General features: G+C 50.5%; 2 protein-coding genes across 4 annotated transcripts in view; one reads left to right on the forward strand and one right to left on the reverse strand.

Moving 5' to 3' along the window:
• SLC25A25 (solute carrier family 25 member 25) overlaps positions 1 to 8,004 on the reverse strand; it is a 38,138-nt gene extending 30,134 nt beyond the window's left edge. For both annotated transcript variants that reach the window (XM_012458060.2, XM_021674051.2), the window contains exon 1: positions 7,666 to 8,004. In XM_012458060.2, the coding sequence (XP_012313483.1) occupies positions 7,666 to 7,923 (258 nt within the window). In that variant the 5' untranslated portion in view covers positions 7,924 to 8,004. The remainder of the gene's footprint in view (positions 1 to 7,665) is intronic.
• A 910-nt stretch (positions 8,005 to 8,914) lies between these two features.
• Positions 8,915 to 14,363, forward strand: NAIF1 (nuclear apoptosis inducing factor 1). Of its 2 annotated transcripts, XM_064375633.1 has the most exons (3): positions 8,915 to 9,645; positions 11,744 to 12,270; positions 13,772 to 14,363. In XM_064375633.1, the coding sequence occupies exons 1-2, from the start codon at positions 9,135 to 9,137 to the stop codon at positions 12,214 to 12,216; spliced, it is 984 nt and encodes a 327-aa protein (XP_064231703.1). In that variant the 5' UTR covers positions 8,915 to 9,134; the 3' UTR covers positions 12,217 to 12,270; positions 13,772 to 14,363. The 2 variants fall into 2 exon arrangements, 1 of the variants encoding a protein (XP_064231703.1); XR_001108270.3 differs by lacking the exons at positions 8,915 to 9,645; positions 11,744 to 12,270 and adding an exon at positions 12,282 to 13,682.
• The last annotated feature ends 250 nt before the right edge of the window (positions 14,364 to 14,613 follow it).

The raw sequence follows: 14,613 nt of genomic DNA on the forward strand, positions 1-14,613 counted from the left end.
TTTTGTATTTTTAGTAGACAGGTGGTTTCACCGTGTTAGCCAGGATGGTCTCAATCTCCTGACCTCATGATCCACCCACCTCAGCCTCCCAAAGTACTGGGATTACAGGTGTGAGCCACTGTGCCTGGCCGACAATACCTGTTTTTAGCAGCAGCAGCAGCAGCAGCAGCAGAGATTATAGGAAGAGAAGACCACAGATTTCAGATAAAGGGCCTTGGATCACTTTTCTGTCTTGCTCCTGAAGGTACATGTGGGGTAATAGGCAGCAGCAGATACAAGATTTCAGTCTGACATGACAGAGAACTCACAGTGACTCCAATTAGGTCCACAATAGAACAGGCGGATGACCGTCTATGAAGGATGCTTCAGGAGGGCTTATCCTGGGTGGAAGGCTGGCTAGTGACCATGATGACCTGTGACCCTTCCAAGACTAAATTCTGTGGTTCTGCCAAATGCTGATTAGTATAATTAATGGTCAAAAATAAAACGTTAGGCTGGACATGGTGGCTCATGCCTGTAATCCTAACACTTTTGGAGGCCAAGTCGAGTGACTCACTTGCGTTCAGGAGTTCGAGACCAGCCTGAGCAACATGGGGAAACCCCATCTCTATAAAAATTACAAAAATTGGCCGGGCGTGGTGGCTCACGCCTGTAATCCAAGCACTTTGGAGGCCAAGGCAGGCGGATCACCTGAGAGTTCAAGACCAGCCTGACCAACATGGTGAAACCCCGTCTTAAAAAAAAAAAAAATACAAAAATTAGCTGGGCATGGTGGTATGCACCTATAATCCCAGCTACCTGGGAGGCTGAGTGGGAGGATCACTTGAGTCTGGGAGGTCGAAGCTGCAGGAAGCTGTGATTGTACCACTGCATGCCAGCCTGGGTGACAGAACAAGACGTTGTTTAATATAATAAATAAATAATAAAAAGTTGGCTGCCAGGCACATGTCATCAAGACCCCGAGACTGTCACAGGCATAATAAAATAAAATAAAATAAAATAAAATAAAATGTTGGCTGGGTACAAGTGGCTCAGGTTTGTAATCCCAGCACTTTGGGAAGCTGAGATAAGAGAATCACTTGAGCCCAGGAATTCAAGACTCAGCTGGAATAGAAATGAATCCTAGCAAAATATTTGTTTCCATCATTCCATTGTGGGGATATGAGGCTTCAGCAAGTAATAACTCTTTTTCTTTTTTTTTTGAGATGGAGTCTTGCACTGTCACCCAGGCTGGAGTGCAGTGGCATGAGTCTGGCTCACTGCAACCTCTGCCTCCTGGGTTCAAGGGATTCTCCTGCCTCAGCATCCTGAGTAGCTGGGATTACAGGTGCGCACCACAATGCCTGGCTAGTTCTTTTGTATTTTTAGTAGAGACCGGGTTTCACCATGTTGGCGAGGCTGGTCTCAAACTCCTGACCTCAGGTGATCTGCTCACCTCAGCCTCCCAAAGTGATGGGATTATAGGCATGAGCTGCTGTGCCAGGTCTCTCATTTTTTTTTTTTTTTAATTAAAAACAGAGATAGGGGTCTTGCTATGTTGCCCAGGCTGGTCTTGAACTCCTGAGCTCAAGCAATCCACCCATCTCGGCCTCCCAAAGTATTAGGATTACAGGTGTGAGCCACTGCATTCGGCCAGTAATAACTCTTTGAACATCAAAAAATTCATCCAGTTGAAGCTCCAAATCAGACAGGCTCATGCTCTCTCGCTTTCTATCTATATCTGTTTTGAGACAGGATCTTGTTCTTTTGCCCAGGCTGAAGTGTAGTGGCACAGTCTCTACTCACTGCAACCTCAGCCTCCCAGGCTCAAGTGATCCTCCTGCCCTAGCCTCCCGAGTAGCTAGACTACAGGAATGGGCAACCATGCCCGTAGTTTTTTTGTTGTTTGTTTGTTTGTTTGTTTGAGATGGAGTTTCGCTCTTGTTACCCAGGCTGGAGTGCAATGGCGCAATCTCAGCTCACCGCAACCTCCGCCTCCTGAGTTCAAGCAATTCTCCTATCTCAGCCTCCTGAGTAGCTGGGACTACAGGCGTGCACCACGATGCCCAGCTAATTTTTGTATTTTTAGTAGAGACGGGGTTTCACCTTGTTGACCAGGATGGTCTCGATCTCTTGACCTTGTGATCCACCCGCCTCGGCCTCCCAAAGTGCTGGGATTATAGGCGTGAGCCACTGCGCCTGGCTGTTTTGTTTGTTAATTTTTGTTATTGTTGTTGTTTTTTGAGATGGAATCTCACTCTGACCCAGGCTGGAATGCAGTGGTGTGATCTCAGCTCACTGCAACCTCCACCTCCCAAGTTCAAGCTATTCTCCTGCCTCAGCCTCCCAAGTAGCTGGGACTACAGGCAAGCATGTGCCACCACACCTAGCTAAGTTTTGTATTTTTAGTAGAAATGGGGTTTCACCATGATGGCCAGGCTGATCTTGAACTCCTGAACTCAAGTGATCCACCAGCCTCAGCCTCCCAAAGTGCTGAGATTACAGGCGTGAGCCACCACACCCAACCAATTTTTGTATTTTTTATAGAGACGGGGTTTCACCAGGTTGCCTAGGCTGGTCTCCAACTCCTGGGCTCAAGCCATCTGTCCACCTCAGCCTTGTGAAGTGCAAGGATTACAGGCATGAGCCATCGTGCCCAGCCTCATATATTCTTATTTGTTACTTGGTTTTAGGATCAGAGCTTGGGACTGCATCTTTCCAAGTATCAACTCATTAAAAAAAAAAAATCTTCTACAGGACAGGCATGGTGGTTCATGCCTGTAATCCCAGCACTCTGGGAGGCCGAGGAGGGTGGATCACTTGAGGCCAGGAGTTGGAGACCACCCTGGCCAACATGGTGAAACCCAGTCTCTAGTAAAAATATAAAAATTAGCAGGGCATGGAGGTGCAGGCCTGTAATTCCAGTTACTTGAGTGGCTAAGGCACACAGAATCGCTTGAACTCAGGAGGCGGAGGTTGCAGTGAGCTGAGATCACAGCACTGCACTCCAGCCTGGGTGACGGAGGAAGACTGTCTTAAAAAAAAAAAAAAGAAAAAGAAAAAAGTCGCTGGGTGCAGTGGCTCACGCCTGTAACCCCAGTACTTTGGGAGGCCGAGGTGGGCAGATCACCTGAGTTTGGGAGTTTGAGACCAGCCTGACCAACATGGTGAAAACCCCGTCTCTAATAATTGTACAAAAAATTAGCCAGGCATAGTGGCGCATGCCTGTAATCCCAGCTACTCGGAAGGCTGAGGCAGGAGAATCGCTTGAACCCAGGAGGTGGAGGTTTTGGTGAGCCGAGATCGGGCCATTGCACTCCAGCCTGGGCAACAAAAGTGAAACTCCGTCTCAAAAAAAAAAAGTCTTCTAGTTGACTTGATGATTGTGACGTTGAGCCAGGGACTGATTTTGCAACAATACAACACAATTAGTTTAATATATGAACTCCAATTTGTGAAAAGCATTTTTCTTTTCCTAAAGGGCTATTACTTTATAGCAAATAATGTCTATCTCTTGGAAAAGGTGCTTTCTTCTGTAGACTATCTTATCTAAGTCTGGCTCTTTCGATAAACACCCACAAATGGCCAAACATTTAAAAGGTATAGAGTTCAACAGTCTATCTGATTAAGCAATACCAACTTGACATTACTGATATTCCATTCAGTAATTTCAAGTCAACAGGGATTGCCTCATGTGCATTGCTAGGGTCAGGGAGAGAAATAGGGTAGGGCGGATTTGTGTTCTTTGACAGGGTCAACTGTGGATAATCTTGAAACCTATACTTTGGGAGTAAAATATGTGGTTCTAAATGACCTCTCCTCCTCTTTCTCAAGTTTCCCCAAAAGAACTTGAGAATTATCTTTGTGTTCCTGAAAAACAGCTGCATTAAGGCGAAGAGGAGCAGGAATCAGAAGATGGTTTCAATTCCTTCTCTGGTCCAATTTCCTAGCGATCAAATGACCTTTGAGGTTGTTCCTTCCCTAGTAAAATGTGGTTAAAAATCATTTTACTGACTTGCTTACTTTTGTGGGGTTCAAACGAGATGCTGTGGATGCCAGTCTCTAAATGACCAAACTGCAGCCCCTTATAAGAGCCCACAAGCCTCAGTTGAAGAGACAACTGTTTACATGTAATACAGCTTGCTTGCTTCCTAATTGGCTGCCTGAGTTCTAACCTATGTTTTAAATTTGTTTTAAGACACAGATTTTGTTTGGTCACATGAAAATGCCTTAAACAGGGAATCTATTATTAGCTCTGGCTGAGTCTCTTCTCCCAAAGTCACTACTGTTGTCGTCATCATCTTTCTTTCTTCTTTAATGACCCCTTCCCTTTTTTTTTTTTTTGTCCTAGGACAGGGCTTCTCGCTTACATGCCCTTTCACAAAGAAAATTTCCCTGGCTGGCTGCCATCGGTTTCTCTGCCCACTTCCATTTTAAGCAATTTTTATGAGTGTCCCATCTCTTCTCAAACAAAGGCAGATGGCAAAACTTGCTGGTTTACTTTTAAAGAAAGCTTGACACAGACTGTTATAAGCTAACAAGAGGCTTTGTGAAGTCACATGGCCTGGGTTTACCCATCACCCGCTGATAAGCACTCACAGCTGATTCCTGTGCAAACCCTAGCATCCCAGACTGGTTTCATATGGGCCATAGGAAGCAGCTTCCAAAGTTTGATGTGTTCTTCAATGCCTATTCCCATGACAGATGACCCATTTTGACCCAAAGGGCCCCAAGTTCTTTTCCGGCTCCTGCTCTTTCTGCAAAGCCAGAGCAACTGCTCTTTCTGTAAGCAGTTAATACTAATGCTAATTCAACAGGAAGTGGTATGGGGGTACAAGAGGCAGGGTGTCTTCCTGTTGCCCAGTTATATACAAAAAGGCAGATATTCTCTCCGATACTTCGAACATTCCCCATAGTACTAACTTGTGCTCCTTTACCAGTAATGAGCTAATGAATTATTTCCCATCTCAAAGCTGTATAACAACTGAATTTGTTCAAAAGTCAAAAAAGTGGTAGAAATACAGTCTGTATTGCCGGGTGTGGTTGCTCACACCTGTAATCCCTGCATTTTGGGAGGCCGAGGTGGGATCACTTGAGGGCAGGAGTTTGAGACCAGGTTGACGAACATGGTGAAACCCCTTCTCTACTAAAAATAGAAAAATTAGCTGGGCATGGTGGCGGGCACCTGTAATCCCAGCTACTCAGGAAACTGAGGCAGGAGAATTGCTTGAACCCAGGAGGCAGAGGTTTCAGTGAGATCGCACCACTGCACTCCAGCCTGGGCAATAGAGGGAGACTCCATCTCAAAAAATAAACAAATAAAAGAAATACAGTCTATACTAGAACCACACACAAAAAGAATAAAGAATAAATGCTTCATATCATAGAACTTAGATCTGTCACAGAGTCAAAGATTTTAGAGCCAAAGTGACCCCAATGAGCTAGGCTCCCTTTAGTTAATAAAGGTTTTCTTTCAACACTGGAAAGAAAAATGATCACTTTCTCCTTATTTGCCCAAGAAATTCACCACCAAAAAAAAAAAAAAAAAACCAGATTAGGATGAATATCAGATGTGTCTCAAATCTCATGCCACAAAGCATGGGGTAAACATTTTTTTTTGAGATGGAGTTTCGCTCTTGTTGCCCAGGCTGGAGTGCAAAGGCACAATTTCGGCTCACTGCAACCTCCGCCTCCCGGGTTCAAGCGATTCTCCTGCCTCAGCCTCCCAAGTAGCCGGGATTACAGGCATACATCACCACGCCCAGTTAATTTTCTGTATTTAGTATAGACGGGGTTTCACTAAGTTGGTCAGGCTGGTCTGGAACTCCTGACCTCAGGTGATCCACCCACCTCAGCCTTCCAAAGTGCTGGGATTACAGGTGTGAGCCATCATGCCCGGCCAGCATGGGGTAAACATTTAACATGCTCCCACAGCCAGATGTTCTCAATGTGCCTGGCAGTAATGCCAAGTGGGTAGGTTCATAAAAGCAGAAACAGAGACCCTCTGGGTTTAGTCAACCTATCTTTTCAAGTGAGTGTTCATCAGACACATATGGGAAAATCTCCAGTTCACCACACTATTTTGTGTGAAACTGACTGGAAACATTTTTTTTTAAAAAAACTTGTCTCTAGCTGGGTGCAGTAGCTCATGCCCATAATCCCAGCACTTTAGGAGGCCGAGGCAGATGGATCACCTGAGGTCGGAGTTTGAGACCAACCTGGCCAACATGATGAAACTGTCTCTACTAAAAATACAAAAATTAGCTGGGTGTGGTGGTGCGTGCCTATAATCCCAGCTACTGGGGAGGCTGAGGCAGGAGAATCTCTTGAATCCGGGAGGCAGAGGCTTCAGTGAGCTGAGATTGCGCCACTGCACTCCAGCCTGGGGGACAGAGCCAGACTCCATCGCAAAACAAACAAGCAAACAAACAAACTAACTAACTAACAAAGTAACTAACTCTAAAGGTCTTAACTAAATGTCCTGAACCTAGCTCACTGATTCTCTCTTGTGTAGCGTTATTTTTGGTCTTCCTAGGCTGATCCTAATAGGTTAAATACCTTGGATGTTGATTCAAGAGATCTTGAACATGAGTTAACAACACTTTATATACATCCACCCAACAAATTGGTTTAATTCACTGGCGGTTTACCAGATTCTTTGCATACCTTGCTATGAGATTCTCTAATTGTTGTGTGTACAAATGGACCAAACTAACTCAGCAAACAAACAAGTTCTTAGGTAAAGTACTCAGGAGTCCTATTCCAGGTTCCAGGCTGTAAATCAGGCTAAGCCACAGTAGATGAAATACTTGGGAAAATGGCAGCTACACCTGCCAAGTCGGACTGAAGGGGAAGAGGCAGAAGGAAAAGAAACAGCCTCTGCTCTGAGCTTCTTATACAGAAAGGCCAGTACTTCACTTCCTGGCAGGCCCAGGGATGACCATTTCTCTGTGCCCCTCTGCCCCTACCTTGGCCAAGAGCCCACAACAGTGACAATCTCGCCTCTTACATGTACCACGCTTTGACTTTTAGAAAAAAAAATTCCCCCAGATTCCTTCACTTCATCCTCAGTCCAACCCGCAGGGATCACGATCCCATTTTCTGGATAAACAGGGCAATGGAGATGAGCCTAAACCATGAGAACTGTCAGTCTTCGCAGCCCACGTCCACACGGATCTGCCTGAAACCCCAATACCAATTTTTTTCAACTCCCACATGCTCCTGAGAGGAACCAGATCAGGGCCTATGGCTGGCATGCAAACGAGAGGGAAAGGAGGAGGTGCTGCTGGGGACTGATGGATGAACCCATCATCCATGGGTGAAGGGAGCGTCGAGCTTGGCCTTGAGGTCAGGAGGTGACAAAGGCACATTCCTGAGACCTGGTCTTCTACTCTGGGGAAAGCCCGGGCAAGAAAGGGCTTTTCGCCCATCAGAAGGCCCAGAGGGTGCCCATCTGTGTCCACAAAGAGCCCGGCCCAAGAACCCAAAGAGGTCAGGAAGGAGCCCTACTCCCACCAGGGCATAAGTGGGGTGTCCTTCTGTCAGGGGGCACCCTTCCTCTGGACAGTGGGGGTCCCACCCAGCCCAAGGGGCCGTCCCCCGAGATCTGTCACCAGCGGCCCGCACCTGTGACCCAGCACCCGCGGGGCTCCCTCCCCGGCAGTGCCGAGGGCGCGCGCAGCCTACCTGCAGCTCGCCTTCGGTGCGGTGCAGTCCCAGGCGCCGCAGCCCCACCGCCAGGTCGTTGACACACAGACCGCCGTCCCGGTTGACGTCGAGCGTCTGAAAGAGACTCCACAGGCGCAGCCGGTGGTCTGGGCCCCCACAGACGGCGCCGCCGCAGGGGTCCCCCACGGACGCCGGCGACGAGGCGGACGAGGAGGCGGCGGCGGCGGCGTCCGGCGGCGGGGAGGCCACACAGCGGCACAACACACTGCTCACCATCGGGTGCGAGGCAGGGGCTCTGGGCGCTGGCGGGGGCGGCGGGCCGGCGGGGACGGCGCGGAAGGCACGCCGGGCACTCTGGAGGTGCAAGCGCGGGCTCGGAGACGCCGGCAAGCTGGAGGGACGGGCGGTTTCCGGGAGCCCCGCCCCTCCCGCGCGCTTCCTCACAGGCCACGCCCCCAGCCGCCCAAGGCCAATCACAGGCTCGGACGGAGATCCTGGGGGGCGGAGCCTGTCTAAGGACAGCCCACGCCGCCCCGGACTACCCGGATCAATGGGGTGGGCGGGGTCATCCCGCTCCGCCTGGGGCCGATTCAAACTGATGGAGGCGGTGATTGGCTGAGCCGGGTGCCAGAGAGGAAAAATATCACGCAGCGATAGGCCCAAGTCATATGATTGGCATGCGGAAGACCCCGTGTCCAGTTTCCATTGATGAACTCTGTTTAGACTATGGGATCTTAAGAATGGGAGGAGCGGTCGTGTACGGAGAGATCGTAGCCTCCGGTGGGAAATAGGATTTGTGTGAGAGCATTTATAAACTGCAGTTGCGAGGCGGAGTTTGTGCCGGTGGGAGGAATTAAAAATTAATTGACTCACAGCTCACGGCCGAAAGCACTAAGTATCCTCAGGAAGCAGGGTTTTGGTAATCTAACTCCCTAAACTACCAATAAAATAGCTGAATTTAACGGCTTAATAGTCATAATACTGATAATTGAACGACAGAATGACTTCCCAATGAAACGGAATTAAGCTTAGGTGGGCGGGGCGCTCTGGACGACAGACACAATTTTAGACCAATGATCAGGCTAAGTCCAGTAAGTAGGCGTGCTGTTTAGTTGAGCGACAGACCGAAAGAACCAGTGATCGACGTGATATTTGAGCCGCGCCCCACCGGGAAGGCGGGTTCTCCCGCAGACGGGCTGGGAGGCGGGAAGAGGGGAAGTGGGCGGATCTCCGCACACCCCGGCGGAAGAGGCAGATTCAGGAAGCCATTACGCAGCTGGCTGGCAGCGGCCGGGCCGGTCGGGGCTGGGCCCTACGCACTTTGCGTAGCGAGGAGGGTTACCTAAGGCCTAGTGCTTGGCCTCGAGCAAGCCCGGCCTATCCCCTGCAGGGGGTGGGTGAGGGGCGAGGCTGAGGAAGAAGAGTAGGGGAATTGGGGCGCTTGAGGGGGATTATAATTTCTTTAAACTGAGGGGAGGGGACAGGCCATGGCAGTCCCAGCCAAGAAGAGGAAGATGAACTTCTCGGAGCGGGAGGTGGAGATCATCGTGGAGGAGCTGGAGCTGAAGAAGCACCTGCTGGTGAACCACTTCAACGCCGGGGTACCCCTGGCTGCCAAGAGCGCGGCCTGGCACGGCATCCTGAGAAGGGTCAACGCCGTGGCCACCTGCCGCAGGGAGCTGCCTGAGGTCAAGAAGAAGTGGTCTGACCTCAAGACCGAGGTCCGTCGTAAGGTTGCCCAGGTCCGGGCTGCCGTGGAGGGTGGCGAGGCCCCAGGGCCCACTGAGGAGGACGGAGCTGGGGGGCCTGGGACAGGCGGTGGTAGTGGCGGCGGCGGCCCAGCTGTAGCCCCCGTGCTGCTGACCCCCATGCAACAACGTATCTGCAACCTGCTGGGCGAGGCCACCATCATCAGCCTGCCCAGCACCACAGAGATCCACCCCGTGGCCCTCGGACCCTCGGCCACTGCAGCCGCAGCCACGGTCACCCTGACACAGAGTGAGTGACCTCTCCTGTTCAGGCGGCGTGCATAAGTGGGAAGGGCCAGCAAGCTCTGGGGTGGCCTGGGGAAGGTTGGCTGCCAAGGGTCAGAGGTCAGATGGGGGTCTTGGAAGACCGTGAGGCCTTCCAAGAGCGGCACCCCAGACAGAAGTGATCTTGCTCTCTCTGGGACTTCCTCAGCACGTGGGCTGGACTTCTGATGTGCTGGATAGCTCGCCATTGAGCATTGCCACCATGTTTCCATGACTTACCTCCAGTTGCCGAACTGGGTGGTCCTTGAAGACAGAGACCATGTCTGTATCCCTACAGGACTTTTCTCAGGGCCAGGCATGTAGTAGACAGCCAGGCCGTATTTGTTGAAAAAATAGATGGGAATAATACTGCCCAAGTGAGACAACAATTCTGGATTCTGTTTTCAGTGCCAGGGAACTTTCATCAGGTGCTGCTCGGGAGCCTCATGGTTCCTGGTGTTAATCTACTCATTCATGATTCATTCATTCATCAAACATTAGCACTTACTCTGTACCAAACCCTGTGCTGGGCACTGGGATTACCAAGTTGTCTAAAATAACAGGCCAGTTATGTTCTAGTAGGACAGAGATGACATATATAGGAATAGCTTCACCATTAGTTGGGAAAACCTAAGGCCCCAGAAGAGGAAGGGGGCTTCTTGGTGGCATGGGGACACGTAGCTGACATTGGCGTTGAAGGATGGAGGAGCTTGACCTCTTCCACATGCGTGGAGGCCCAAACAGCCCAGCTAGGATCCTTTTCAAGGTTCTCAGTTAGAAATAACAACAGAACTAACTTTGGTTGGATTTTTTTAGTTCAAAGAAGGGTTTGTGCCTGTGACTGTTAACTCTGCTTGTTTCTGATGGCTGTGAGCTGGATCCATCAGTGATTCTCAGTGGGGGTTGAGGGAGCTGGGTAGATGTGTGAGTGTCATCCCCCTGTAATGCGTATTTCTCAAGAATACGTTGGGGTGGGTAAGAGGGACAAACACGGGTCTAAGTCAGATGCTACTCTGGAATAGGAAGGATGTTTGAGTATTGCATTGACCCAGATGATGAAAGAGACAGGGAGACATTGACTGGGCACTTTAGCTGCCACCACCCCATTCCCACCTCCTTTTCTGCTTGGCCACAGGGGACTAGGAAGTCAAGTCAAGAAAGCATCAAAGGGCTGGGCATGGTGGCTTACGCCTGTAATCCCAGCACTTTGGGAGGCCGAGGTGGGCAGATCACTTGAGGTCAGGAGTTCAAGACCAGCCTGGCCAATATGGTAAAACCTCGTCTCTACTAAAAGTACAAAAATTCCCCGGGTTTGGAGGCGGGGCGCCTGTAGTCCCAGCTACTCAGGAGGCTGAGGCACAAGCATCGTTTGAACCTGGGAGGTGGAGGTTGCAGTGAGCTGAGATCGTGCCACTGCACTCCATCCTAGGCAACATAGCAAAAGAGCAAAACTCCATCTCAAAAATAAATAAATAAAAAGCAAGCATGAAAGGAGGTAGGACTAATGTGGTGGCAAAGAGCATATGTAGAGTCCCACCCAAGATGCCTGCTGCACTGGCACCACAGGGAGCGTGTGACCCAGCCTCGGAGGTGCCTTTCTTAGCTAGGAGCAGCCCCGCGTGGAGGTCAGGGCTCAGCTGTTGGGGAGACCTGGGTTTGCCTTTTGGCTCTGCCGAATGAGCTCTGTGGCCTTAGCAAGTCATTCTACATTTCTCAGTCTGTTTCCTCATATCTGGTAAATGAAAGTGACAGCACCTACCTCTTGGTGTCATTTTGAGGATTTGTTGAGCTAATGAGCACAAAGTGCCTGACATGTAGTTGCTCTGAAAGTTTTGCCAGTATTATGATCAACATCTTTGCTTTTGCCAGATCCAGGGCTGGCCCTTTGATTACCAAGTAGGTTAAGATTCTGAACCCCTTAGATTCAAGATTTATATGTGAATAGCTATGCAGCCAGGGGAGGCCTGGATTCCCCTTTAATGTCCCTCCAGGACAGGACTTTCTGGCTTCCTCCCCACCCCATACAGCCAGCTTCATTCCTTCCAGAAAGTGACCTTCCTCAGCCTCTTCTTTCTACCCTGCAGTCCCCACAGAGACCACCTATCATACCCTGGAGGAGGGCGTGGTGGAGTACTGCACGACTGAGGCGCCCCCGCCACTGCCACCAGAGGCCCCCGTGGAGATGATGGCCCAGCATGCAGACACGTCAGTCAAGCCGCAAGCGCTCAAGAGCCGCATTGCCCTCAACTCCGCCAAGCTGATACAGGAGCAGCGGGTCACCAACCTGCATGTGAAGGAGATCGCGCAGCACCTGGAGCAGCAGAACGACCTGCTGCAGATGATCCGCCGCTCCCAGGAAGTGCAGGCCTGTGCCCAGGAGCGCCAGGCCCAGGCCATGGAGGGCACACAAGCCGCCCTGAGCGTCCTCATCCAGGTCCTCCGGCCCATGATTAAAGATTTCCGCCGCTACCTGCAGAGCAACACAGCTAACCCGGCCCCTGCCTCTGACCCTGGGCAGGTGGCCCAGAATGGGCAGCCAGACAGCATCATCCAGTGATGGCAGGGGTCAGGCCAGCCTTCTGCCATGATGGGATGAAAACTCCATGGTCTTGTAAGTGGGTCCTGTGGTTGGCCTTGGCCTTAGGCTGGCCATGTGTGCAGCTCCCTCTTTAATAAACACTTAGGGGTTCCATGGTTTTTGAGAAGAGGAATTTGTTGGGCTCCTGGGACCCAAACTCTTCCAGTACTACAGCTGCCTTGCTGAGATCCAGAAGATTGGTTAGCTGGGGGTCACGTATGCATGTGATAGGACATGTGTTATCTTGACCCAGGGCTTGTGACATGACCCAGACTTGGTCTTGGACAACCGTAAGGAACAACACAACAGGCTGTCACTGGGGGCCATCACCCTGCCTGGGTCTCTGTGGAGCTGCCCCACCCCAGGTGCCATCCTTTCGAGTAGGTTAATGTCACTGGTGCTGGCAGTTGAGCAATAATATCCTCCTCCCTTGGGAGGCAGTGTGACTGAGCCTGAGGAGGAAACCCCACGCTTTTCTCCTTCTCACTGTGCCTCAGTTCTCAGGGGACCCCAACGACTGTCTTCTCTCCCGCAGCCTCACCCCAGGCACAGCACAGGCACTTGTTAGGTAGTGCGCTGGGAAGTTTCCAGAATACACACAGGGCGCAGCCAGTCTGGCTGAGGAATGCTGTGTGTGGGGATGGTTTGGCCACTCTCTGGTCTTCCACAGCATCTCTGGGCAGCTTTTGATTCAGGTCAAGCTTTGGATGCTGTAAATTTTCGAGAAAGCCAACTAGTGTGGAAGTTTGTTGCCCCCCTGCAGTGGGTCTGAGTGACCTGTGGGCTTTGTGGGGAGGCTTGCTTCCAGCCAGTTGTATTTATTCTGTGTGTGAACCCCTCCTGGGAAGGCCTCCAGGAGGGCCTCTCTGTGACTACACCCTTCCTCCTTTCCTCTCTGCTGACTCCACATTTCCAAAATTCAGTACAAAAAAAGTCCTGCTGAACATCACATGCTGGACTCTTCTCTTGCCACACCTCTCAGTGCCTCCTGTTCTTGTGAGACTCCCTCTGAGTGGCTGAGTGAATCCAAAGCCATGATTGACCCTGAATGTAGGAGGAGGAAGAGGCGAAGCTGACCTAAGAAGTGGGACCCTGGCCAGGCGCGGTGGCTCACGCCTGTAATCCCAGCACTTTGGGAGGCCAAGGTGGGCGGATCACCAGGTCAAAACATGGAGACCATCTTGGCCAACAGGGTGAAACCCCGTCTCTGCTAAAAATACAAAAATTAGCTGGGCATGGTGGCACACGCCTGTAGTCCCAGCTACTCGGGAGGCTGAAACAGGAGGATCACTTGAACCTGGAAGGTGGAGGCAGCAGGGAGCAGAGACTGCACCACTGCACTCCAGCCTGGAAACAGAGCGAGACTCCACCTCAAAAAAAAGAAGTAGGACCCTTTGGATTCTATGCTTAGGGAAGAGCAGACAGAGCCTTGGAGTGTGAAGGAGGTGCTGTTCCCTGTTCCATCTTTACACTTTCTCTTCTGAGATGTCTGTAAGGATTTTACCCAGATGCCATTTGTCTGTTTCATTTTCAGACTTACCATCAATTACCAAGGCCCTTGCATCTCCCCAGATCGTTTCCCAAGTTTGCTGATTTGCTGCCGGTGCCTCGGCCACATGTAACCAGTGGTTACAACTCAGGACTCCAGGCCTCAGCTAAAAAGTGAAGATGCTGCCCTCCTGGGCACGAACGTTTAGAACGCTCAGCTCTGCCATTGTGACGACAGGAAGATGGCCCTGAGGATGCACTGAAGACAGTTGGGAGGGGACTACTGTACTGTCAACCTCTCTGTGGAGGCGTTTGTGCGGTGCCAGCTAAAGGGAGGTAGAGTGGGAGATCAGGCCCAGTGAGGGAGCTGGTGGTGAAGGAAAGTTCTTCTCAGCGTGGCTGGAGAACAGCAGCCCAGCAACTTGGGCACCCGCACTCTGTGCAGTCTGATGGTCCCAGCAATGTTGCTGCAGGGACTTCCCAAGGATTTGGTTTGGTTTTTCTCTGGGGTTGGAAATCTGAGCCAATATTGTGTCTGTTCCATTGGGTGTAAAGAGGAAGTCTGGATCACTTCAACTGACTAGTTATTTCCAGGTCATAATTTTAAATTAAAGACATATCACTTTTTTATACACACATCTCTGCATCTTTATTGGTTATATAGAGAAGAGAACAGGGACTGACAGACTCCGGCCCACAAACTGAATCGGGCTCCCCACCTATTTTTATAAATAAAATGTTATTGGAACACAGCCACACCCATTCATTTATGAACCTGTGGCTTTTTTTGTATCACCAAAGCAGGAATTGAATAGTTACAGAGACATCTGGCCCCCAAAGCCAAAGGTGTTTACTCTCTGGCCCTTTATGGTAGGAGTCAGTCATTCC

This window comes from Aotus nancymaae, unplaced genomic scaffold (genome assembly GCF_030222135.1).
Source record: "Aotus nancymaae isolate 86718 unplaced genomic scaffold, 86718_ANA_hifiasm-v0.15.2.pri h1tg000003l, whole genome shotgun sequence".
NCBI classification, from domain to species: domain Eukaryota; kingdom Metazoa; phylum Chordata; class Mammalia; order Primates; family Aotidae; genus Aotus; species Aotus nancymaae.

What these genes read in the sequence shown, in the direction of transcription:
- NAIF1 (XM_064375633.1), top strand. Translation starts at nt 9,135, where the DNA reads ATGGCAGTCCCAGCCAAGAAGAGGAAGATGAACTTCTCGGAGCGGGAG. An exon ending in CACGGTCACCCTGACACAGA is followed by an intron (nt 9,646 to 11,743) that starts GTGAGTGACCTC and finishes TCTACCCTGCAG; the next exon opens with TCCCCACAGAGACCACCTAT.